The sequence below is a fragment of the Neolamprologus brichardi genome, chromosome 7, assembly GCF_056152115.1.
Source record: "Neolamprologus brichardi isolate AB-2024 chromosome 7, ASM5615211v1, whole genome shotgun sequence".
Taxonomy (NCBI): domain Eukaryota; kingdom Metazoa; phylum Chordata; class Actinopteri; order Cichliformes; family Cichlidae; genus Neolamprologus; species Neolamprologus brichardi.
Window position 1 is genome coordinate 1,466,363 of NC_142110.1, and position 10,519 is coordinate 1,476,881.

The window sequence follows — 10,519 nt, forward strand, 5'->3', positions numbered from 1 at the left end:
AAATATTTTTCCCACAGATTTGCCTTTGTTTACAGATGACAGTAAAATTGACACGAAATGCGAGGAGGAAGATAACCGGGAGAGCCAACAGGAAGCTCCTAAAATGGGATGTAATGTTTATCAAACGGCTACCATGACTCACAGTTTCTCTACTTTCATCACAATGTGCAGAAGCTTTAAAGGCCATATGGGCGATATATAATAGAAGGATACTCTATACAGATGGTCCTCTATGTGTTGACCAGTAGAGTTTAAGGTCTAATCCCAGAATCCCATTACTTTTATCCTTCAACAGTTCCTCATAATCAGGTTACAGTTGGAATGAAATCAAGTGTGAACTGTAAGAAACGAGCAGTAAGTAACAAGCCACTCAAAATAATATTTAAGTGTTTATTGTGTTCCATTTGATGCAACTACAGCTTAGCAATCGTGATCCTGTTAAAAACTGACTGCATACTCAAGTCTTACACGGATACAATTTGTTCAGCGACTACTGCTGAACCCCGGCAGCTCACGACACTGTCCAAAACACAAACACTGGATATCGACTGAGGAGAGGATGAGTAGCAACCAGTCTGTCCACAGTGACGTCAAAAGTGCAACGACGGGAAAGGACGCTTTGCTGAAGCAGGTTTTGTCGATAAATTTCTTGAGTAGCTCCGAATCGGTGGCGAGAATCCTGTAATAATATATCTAGCTGGTATAAAAAATAAATGCTATTCTATACAAGCAGTAGAGGGGGATATACACAGTACATACTGTACAAACATACACGTCTTCCAGGGTAAAACAGGATGTTACACAATGAAAGCACTTGTGTGTCCTTTGACAGAGAGAATAAACTCAGGTGTGATTTAGAGTGACGGGCAGATTTTCTGCTTACAACAAAAACCATTAAAACTACAGAAAAAGGATCTGTGCCACATATACACTTAAAAAAAAAGGATAATTCAAGAAATACACATTTCACTGCAGCAATAAAAAGTACATCAAAAATGCCTTTTGCATACAAACGATGGCATTCATATACATACATTATGAGTGAAAGAGAAGTCGTTTTGGAAGCAGAGGGGAGTTTGTCCTCTGACAAACACGAGTTAATGACTAAAGTGAGCCGGATTTTCTTAAAAAAGGAGAAAATTGCAAGTTTCGAAGCTCTAGTACCAGCTTGAAGTTTACAGAAGAGTTTTGATTTTAGCAAGCACCAAGTTTTACATTTTAATTAAATGACGTTTTTTGGTCCATGATTCCTCGTATCACAAATTTAAATAGGCTTAGTTTTGCATTAAGATCATGAAACTGGTACAAAAACCACTCGAGCCCTGAAAGATTTGGAAACGTCCCATTATTCTAAAGAAAGCAGCTCATATAAGATTACGTGGTGTGATTAACTGACTTGGTTTACCTGCAAATGATTTCTCTGTGAAGTTTTAATGCGCTGGTAATACAAAATATATATTCTCTATGTACATGAGGACAGTGCATTTTAACCAGCTCTGTTTGGACTCAGTGAAGTCATGCATGACTTTTAACCTGATAGTAAAAGGGTTTCTCTTAAATCCCGGAGACTTCTGACTTAAGAGATCGGTCTATACAAAAACACACTCACAGACACACAAGCACACTCGCATCAAGTGTGCCCACGCACGCTTGCTCACAAGCACGCGGGAAGCCGATACACAAACGTAACCCCTTATGATACATAAAAATCCCCCAAAAATATAATTACGACTCTTTTTTCCTGGAAAATCGGTAAGTAAAATGTTTTGTTCTCGTGTTTCTTCAGGAGGCGGCACACGGAGCTGCTATCAGAGCTCAGCTGCAGCTCATCGTGTCAGTGCAGAGGTGCCTTAAATGCTCCTCAGATGGGGATGGCTTTCCTGCACCTCCTCCCGCCTCCACCGCCACAGAGAGGGAGGGGCAAAACTCGGATAAAATGAGGGTAGATTATATTTGGGCCAACTGTTTCCTGCTCTGACGACAACCTCGGAGGTCAGAGGTTGAGAATGGGGACGTCAAACAGGTCACACAGACCTTCTGTCTCGTCCAGGTTGTATATGTAGTCGTGGTCGCTGGGTGGAGGTGACAGGCGGAGGAGAGGAGAGAACACTGGGGGTGAAAGAGAAATACATGAGACCTGTTATAGAGAACTAAGATCAGGCACCTTACAGCGTGGCATAATTTCCTTCTTCTCCAACAGAGTCGACATTTAATTCCAAACAGAACGCAGATATTTGTAGAGTCATCTCAACAGTCGAGCTCAACTGGTTCTTTCATCCAAATGAGCCCAAGCACGTTCTGGCTACGATTTTCCTGCACAAACGCTCCACTTTGGAATCTTTCTGGGAATACCTGAAAAATACAAATATTCCAGCTCGTCTGTGAGCAAACATACCTTCTGATGACATCAAGTCCTCTAGCAGGTCACCACTCATGATCTCTGTCAGAGGAACAATAACATCAAGAGACATTTTTAAAGCACCAAGTCTGCAGGAGAATGAAGACAAGCATCAGCAGAAACTTTCCTAAGGAAACGTCAACTTCTGCAAGAAGCCAGAACGTCACGATCTGGGAAATATTTCCAATGCACGCTTTCAATGTGCAGCAACGAATAATGTAGCTAAGCTGAGGAGAAGTTTACCTTTTGTTGGGTCAAACATTTCAGAGAAGTCCAGCACTGCAGAGAAAAGACAAAACGGTGTTGCAGTCGACTGTAACCAAACCTTTATTGCACCAAAATGGCAGAACGGGGTCAACACTCACACTCAGATGGACCCGACTTCATTGGTTCGAATCCTGCAGAGGCAGAAGACGCCGCGGGGCCGTCCAGAGAGGCGGACGACTGCAGCTGCTGAGTAACTGCAGCGGGCGTTTCGGTTGTTGGGCTGAGCGCTGCGGTGGCCGTCACCTCTGAAATAAAGGCAAGAATCACACAACAAAAACATAGTTGGATATAATGTAGGAAACAGTGTGGCTGTTGAGAGAAAAGGCGCTATTTGTTACAACCAATTTTCCCCGTGTGGGACAATTAAAAGATTACTCTACTCTCCTTACCCGTTGCTGTCTGGATGGCCGATGTGATAGGAGCTGTTTTTGTGGGAGGAGCAACAGCTGTTTTAGGGACCTGAAGAGGAAACAAACAAAGGTGGTCCAGTACTCCAGTATAAGATCACTGTTCTTGTTATTGGCACTTCAGACTCGCTAAACAAAGAGAAAGTGATATCTGTGTGGACCTGTGTGGTGGCAGTGGGCACCTGGGAGGTAGGTGTTGGAGCTGGGAGGTTCTGCAGGACGTCATCTGGAGGAGGAACGGGCAAAACAACGGGGGAGGCACTGGAGGGGTCTTTATTGACCAATAAAACTTCAATGGGACCAGATGTACTTTTAAGACGGATCTGGTATTTTCGCTGGCCGTTGAGAACCTGCACACATGCACAGTCGGAGACATGAGCGAAAGAACCGGCCCCGAGAGCACAGAAGAAAAACCACTACAGACGTCACTTACAGATTCTGGTATGGGCACCTCTAGCTGCGTGCCTATTGGAGCACGGATGGCGAGGAGAGTGTCACCTGTGGAGGGAGGGCAGGGAGTGAGAAAAGTTGCTTTTGAGTGAAAGAGCGAAATGCCTGCAAATTCAAGCGTGTGAAACTATTACCTTTAAATGCTCCGCAGAGATCTTCGTGTTTTACATAGGCCATAGTATGAATGTGTTAAGTGCAGCAGCAACCACATCTGGCACACAAACTCAAGTGTTGTCAACACAAACACTAACAATGACTGAGACATTTAATGAGGATTTGAAAGAGTTCAAGTTTAAGCTTGAAAGAAAAAACCTTACATCTGTAACTAAACTGCATATTTATTAGACACCCTCAGAAGGACCTTGTGACATCATTAGGAGACATTAAAAGTCTCCTTCTTGGACCACGGAAGAAATGCTTCCCCTGTAATTCATACTCTCTGAAGACCTTTGAACACTAATATACAGGGTCATGGTTGTCTTTCATTATGCTGCAGCGACTGTAGTCCAACCTACCAGTCAAAGGTTTGGACACGCCTGTTCATTTCATGGTTTTCTTTATTTTTACTACTTCCTACATCCTCCAATTTCCTCAAACTCAACAGTAATAAAACTGAAGTTTTACTTGTTGGGACACCATCTATCTTAACCAAATCCCACAGCTTTTCCATTAACATTGAAAGTTCTCCCACCCTCCCTCCCCTCAGGTTAAGAGTTTGGGTGTCATACTTGATAATACTCTCTCATTCCAGTCTCACATTAATTTCATAACCCGGTCTGCTTATTTCCATTTACTTAATATTAACCGACTCCGCCCCTTCCTCCCCATGCTGCTGCCGTCCTTGTCCAATTCCCTCCTATTTGATCTCCCTAAAAAGCTCCCTTCATAAACTCCAACTTCTTCAAAACTCTGCAGCTCGGATCATAACTCTACTCCGTTAAGTGCTCATATCACCCCAGTTCTTCAGCAGCTTCACTGGTTGCCCATAGAAACCAGGATAAACTTTAAAATCTTACTTCTCACGTTCAAATGTATCCATAAATCTGCTCCTTCATATCTGTGTGACCTGCTCCATATCACCACTGTTTCCCTCTCAGATCATCACTGTGGGGAGCAGAGCTTTCAGTCGCTCGGCTCTGCAGCTCTCTTCCTCCTGCACTAAGAAATATTGACACCCTTTCCGTATTTAAGACACAGCTCAAAACACACCTGTTTAAACTGGTTTATTCACTTTAATGCTGATTTTATCTGTTGTCACGCTCTGTTTTGTAATTTTAACTTATTTTATGTATTTTATGACTACTGTTCCTTTTATTAATTGTGTTTCTTGTAAGGTGACCTTGGGTTTCTGAAAGGCGCCCTCAAATAAAATGTATTATTATTATTATTATTATTTTATATAAATACTGAAGACATCAAATATATGAAGCAAGATTTATGGAATTATGTAGCAAAGAAAAAGCTGATAAATAACTCTAAATGTGTCGTATATTTTAGATTCTTGTAAGTAGCCGCCCTTTGCTTTGTTGACAGCGCTGCAAACACTCGGCCTTCTCTCAACGAGCTTCACGATGTCGTCCCCTGAGATGGTTTCACGCCACAGGTGTGGCCTGTCAGGGATCATTTGTGGAATTTGTTGCCTTCTTAATGGGGTTGGGACCATCAGGTGTGTTGTGCACAGCTGACAGCCCTGTTAGGATTCATATTATGACAAGAGCCAATCAGCTAAGTAAAGAGAAACAACAGCCCATCATTACTTTAAGAACTGAAGGTCAGTCAGTCCAGGAAACACTAAAACTCTGGATGTGTCCCCCAAAACCATCAAGCACTACGATCAAACTGGCTGACATGAGGACGCCCCAGGAAAGGAAGACCAAGAGTCACATCTGCTGCTGAGGATACGTTCATCCGAGTCACCAGCCTCAGAAATCATGAAGAGCAGCTCAGATCAGAGCCCAGATAGATGCCACAGAGCTCCAGTAGCAGACACATCTCTACATGTTCAGAGCAGACTGTGTGAATCAGGCCTTTATGGTCAAACAGCTGCTGAGAAACCACGACTAAGGAAAAGCAACAAGAAGAGATTTGTTTGGGCCAAGGAGTGGACATCAGACCATCTGTGGTTTGGTCTGATGAGTCCAAATTTAAGATCTTTGGTTCCACCTGCTGTGTTTTTGTGCAAAGGTGAAGCATGGAGGAGGTGTGATGGTGTGGGGGGGCTTTGCTGGTGAGACTGTTGGGGATTTATTCAAAACTGAAGGCACACTGAACCAGCATGGCTACCACAGCATCCTGCAGCAACATCCCATCATTTATTTTTAACAGTACAATGACCCCAAACACACCTGCAGGCTGTGTCTGGGCTGTGTGACTAAGAAGGAGAGAGATGGCGTGATGTGTCAGATGGCCTGGCCTCCACAGTCACCTAAACCCAGTGGAGATGGTTTGGGATGAGATGGAGCGCAGAGTGAAGGCAAAGGGCCAACAAGTGCTCAGCATCTCTGTGAACTCCTTCAGGAGACGACCTCATGAAGCTCATGGAGAGAAAGCCAAGAGTGAGCAAAGCAGGAATCAAAGCAAAGCGGCTGTTAGGAAGGGTCTAAAATATAAAACATGTTCTGAGTTAGTTCACACTTTTTTCCTTTAGTACTTAATTCCAGTGTTCATTCATAGTTTTGATGCTTTCAGTCAGAATCTACAATGTAAATAAAAATAAAGAAAAACCAAACTATGCCAACACCCACAGCTGGATCAAGTCAGATCTTTGGCATTGCTCAGAGTAACATTTATGAACCTGCAGATTATAAAGAACAACAAAATAAACTATCACAGCTATGCAGATGACACACAAATATATATCACAATGTCACCAGGAGACCGAGGCCCTGTACAGGCTCTTGGTAAATGCATTGAGGAAATTAATGACTGGTTGTGCCACAATTTTCTCCAGCTAAACAAAAACAAACTGAGGTAATAGTGTTTGGAGCCAAAGAAAAACGATTACAGGTCACCAGAGAAGTTCAATCTATACACCTAAAAACCACAAACCAGGAGAGGAATGTGGGTGTAGTGATGGATGCAGACCTAAACTTAGAAAAACACATTAAGACAATAACAAAGTCAGCTTATTATCACCTCAAGAATATTTCAAGGATAAAAGATCTGATGTCTCAACAGGACCTGGAAAAACTAGTCCATGCATTCATCTTTAGCAGGCTTGATTACTGTAACAGCATCTTTACAGGTCTACCTAAAAAATCAGTCAGACATCTACAGCTCATTCAGAGCTCTGCTGCTCGAGTCCTCACTAAGACCAAACAAGTGGACCACATCAGTCCAGCTCTGAGGTCTTTACACTGGCTGCCTGTCCGTCAGAGGATAGACTTTAAAGTTCTGATGCTGGTCTATAAAGCTCTGAATGGTTTAGGACCAAAATACATCAGTGACCTCCTGACCCAGTATGAACCTTCCAGATCCCTCAGGTCATCTGGATCCGGTCTTTTATAAGTTCCCAGAGTCAGAACCAGACATGGAGAAGCCGCATTCAGCTTTTATGCTCCTTATATCTGGAACAAACTCCCAGAAAGCCTCAGATCAGCTGAAACACTCAGTTTATTTAAAACCAGGTTGAAGACTCACCTGTTCTCAGCTGCATTTGAATAAAGCACCAAATCCACACCTTTAAGCTTAAATTTCAAAACCTACATTTTACTGTTTTTTAATCAATTTTAAATCCTGCTTTTTACTGTTTTTGTTTTCAATGTCTCTGTAAAGCACCTCGTTGTTGAATTGTGCTATAAAAATAAACCTGCCTTGCAGTACCCAGTCGTTCTCTCACACAGGTGTGCACTAGATCTGACACTGCTCTAATGAAATACCAGAAAACACAAAATGAATGTACAATCTAACAAGCAGCTTCAAGAGCAATAAAGCCATCGTGTTAAAGCAACCCTGACCACAGGACAGACTAGAACCCACAGACTGTGCAGTGAAGGATATGGGCTGTTGTTGGAGTCATCTGTCACGTTCTTGATGCTTTGCTGGACCCAGACTCTCTGCTGGTCCAGCTCGTGTTCCCGGAGGGCCAGGTCATCGAGCTCCGCCTTCAGATCAATCAGCTTATCGGCTATCTCTCTGGTGTTGCACCCTGGACCAACACCCCTAAAACACAACGGTAATAGCATGTTTATGTACAGAGAGGAGATAAAGACGCCTTCATGCACACACAAAACTCTCGCCCACTGATCATCTGTTTTTGGACTCTCAGATTCACATTCATTTGCCCGAACCTGAAAGATTTGAAAATTTCAGAAAGTTTACTTATGGGTAATTAAAGCTTTGATATTCTTTTCTCTCCTGAGTAAAATGAAATGTTGATGTATATTATCAGCTTACATATGTGGGGCTATCCTAGAAGTTGCAGCTACGGTAGACGGGGTCTTTCTATTATTCAGCCGGTGGCATTTATAGTGCATATGGTCTCAGTCCTCATGAGTTATGCAAACTGAAAGCGTGAATGTGCACTTTTCAGTTCATTAGTCATTTCTGTGCTGTTACCACTAAGCTAAAGCCATGAGAGCGTCTTCCATGAAACGCAAACATGCAAAGAATAACACCAACAGGCACCACAGTCCTCAGGTTCTCACCTACTGCCCCGCCTCTCTCTGCATGTGTAGCACATGCCTCGTGTGCAGAGTGGAAGGTTTGGGAGTGATGCAAGTTCTTGCAAAACATGGTTTCAAATAGCTTATACCATCATTACCTAAGCACATCATCCTTCTGTCATGAAAGCCCTGTATATCACTTGAAGAACAAAATGAAATGTGGACTTACTTCCATTGAATACTATTCTTGGACTTCTTCTCTATCAGTCCAATACCTTCCAGCACGTTAGTGATGTCATAGATACGCCGTTTCTGACGCACAGCCAAGGTGTCTGCCGCCTGAAAGACAAGAAAAATTCATTTAAAATACAGACGACAGCATTTATGTGTCGTCTGTGGTATCTAGGCCAACAGGTGCCCTGCAACAAAAAACTGTTAAAGTCACACCAAAAATGGTGGCATAATTTTAACTTCCTTCCTTTCTAGCCCAAATCATCTGATGTGCAACATGCTAACATTAACCATATGGCAAGTGCTGATACTGTAAGCCCACGCGTTATCATCAGGGCCTGTGGCTAAAGTGGACTCATGGAAGCTCCTTAATGACAGCTCTATTTGAAAATTCACATAACATAAATTCATATACATTCCCAACATAAAATGCTTCACCCTGCAGCACGCAAATGGCCTTTCAATTATTTTATTTATTTATTTTCAGCCTAAAAATCAGGGGAGAAAATTGTTTTTTGGCACCAAATTAATTTCTGTCAGTTTTTTTCGTAATGGCTCCATATCTCAATAACAGGATCCCTGGAAAAATGAAAATATTGTGTGAAAGTTACAGAGTATAACTACAGAATGACTCAGTAAATTTGTTTTTATTATCATAGCATTTTTGCACTACCTCCAAGCACTTTGCTCTCCATTGTGTGCCTTTCTATTGTTTTATATAGACTGTATACATCTCTTCTGTTTGCCATTTATTCCTGATGTCTTTACTAATATATACATAATTTTGTTGTAAATGTACAATGACAATAAAAGGACTATTTTATTCTATTCTAATAAACTGGTGAACACTAAAGTTGAGGAGACAGGGAGGGGAAAGGGGGGGTTGGCACTTTATCAGCATTGCACAGTGCAGCTACGAGTGTCAAAAGCTATGAAGCCAATCTATCTGCTAAGACCCAGCAGCCACTGTGATACAGTCCAAGTAATGCTTGGCTGGTCAGGCTGCCTTCTGGTTCACTGGTTTGTTGAAGAAAACATGAATGGCAGTTTGGTGAAAGACTTCTATTTATAACACAAGCTGAGAAGTTCGGTAAAGTCTGGTTTTCACTTTAAAAACACGTTTTAAACTTTACGACTTTGAAGCCAAATAGTATAAATAGCACAATATTTGACTTTTCAGACTGTAGTTCTATTTATAAGTATAGAAGAGCACAATTATCAAGTACCCAGTTACTTCAAGTTAATCTAAAAGCAGCTCATTATGTAATATCAGAAGCGCTTATAACAAGGATGGTGACTGAATGCACTGTCCTTTAGGACACATGCTCTCCGAGTAGCTGCGGGGAAACTAACACAGTGAATGCATGTCGTTAAGTGACAAAGACGTTATCAATCAGAGAAAATTTGTTCATGTGTGAAGATGCAGCAGGGTCGAGTCAAAAGAAAGCGACAAAAGCTGACCCACTTTTTAAACTTTGAATCTGCAGGGGGCAGAGTCTGAAAAGTTGACCGGTGTTCTCAAAGTTCACTTGTTGTCTTTGCTCAGTTCTCTAGCTAAAAACTTGAGATCAACATTTAAGTTGCGTTTGAAAGTAACCCGGGTATATTGAAACTGCAGTGCCACGAAAGAAAACCGTTCGAATTAGCCTGTCATAGCTAGGCTAGGCTAACAAGCTAGCGAAAGTGTAACGACAGCGGGCAGGCTCCAAATGACATGTGCTAGCTAACAACAAAGACCCCGGGTTGCATGCTCACAGCTTTTAGGTCCAGCACCCCGTCCTTCGCCTCCTGTAGTAAAGTCACAAACTTGGTCGTGAGCAGCCCCAGGCTCTTTTCGTGCCTGCTCGGGGTCTGCGGCTGCAGCGAGTCTCCCACAGCTACCAGGTCGCCTCTGTTACTGGCCGACTCCAGCTCCATCATCACTCGGGACCAGCTCCGTACTTCCCCCTGCCTCCCCGACCAAATCCAGCCAGCGAGCCCAGGAAAGCACGCCCAGTCAGATAAGCAGAAGGTCGGGATAGCGCGACGGCGTTCAAATGTGCTGGTGTAACCCGCGTTTCTCCAATTTATTGCCGCAAATCAAGCCGAACAGGCTGAACACGGTAATTCAATGAGCGAACAGTCGGCGGAGAGCCGTTGGCCACGCGAGGTATGACGGGACG

General features: G+C 42.9%; 1 protein-coding gene across 2 annotated transcripts; it reads right to left on the minus strand.

Moving 5' to 3' along the window:
- Positions 1-392: 392 nt before the first annotated feature.
- On the minus strand, positions 393-10,519 carry e2f4 (E2F transcription factor 4). 2 transcript variants are annotated; one of them, XM_087842804.1, is made up of 11 exons: positions 10,113-10,519; positions 8,356-8,465; positions 7,522-7,683; positions 3,657-3,700; positions 3,506-3,570; positions 3,255-3,422; positions 3,055-3,124; positions 2,764-2,910; positions 2,642-2,677; positions 2,396-2,440; positions 393-2,109 (listed from the first exon to the last, which is right to left on the minus strand). In XM_087842804.1, the coding sequence occupies exons 1-11, from the start codon at positions 10,275-10,277 to the stop codon at positions 1,994-1,996; spliced, it is 1,128 nt and encodes a 375-aa protein (XP_087698930.1). In that variant the 5' UTR covers positions 10,278-10,519; the 3' UTR covers positions 393-1,993. The 2 variants fall into 2 exon arrangements, with proteins under 2 accessions (XP_087698930.1, XP_087698929.1); XM_087842803.1 differs by having other exon boundaries at positions 3,234-3,422.

What these genes read in the sequence shown, in the direction of transcription:
- e2f4 (XM_087842803.1), bottom strand. Translation starts at nt 10,277, where the DNA reads ATGATGGAGCTGGAGTCGGCCAGTAACAGAGGCGACCTGGTAGCTGTG. An exon ending in TGCCCACTGCCACCACACAG is followed by an intron (nt 3,125 to 3,233) that starts GTCCACACAGAT and finishes TTTCCTCTTCAG; the next exon opens with GTCCCTAAAACAGCTGTTGC. An exon ending in AATGTTTGACCCAACAAAAG is followed by an intron (nt 2,441 to 2,641) that starts GTAAACTTCTCC and finishes TTCCTCTGACAG; the next exon opens with AGATCATGAGTGGTGACCTG.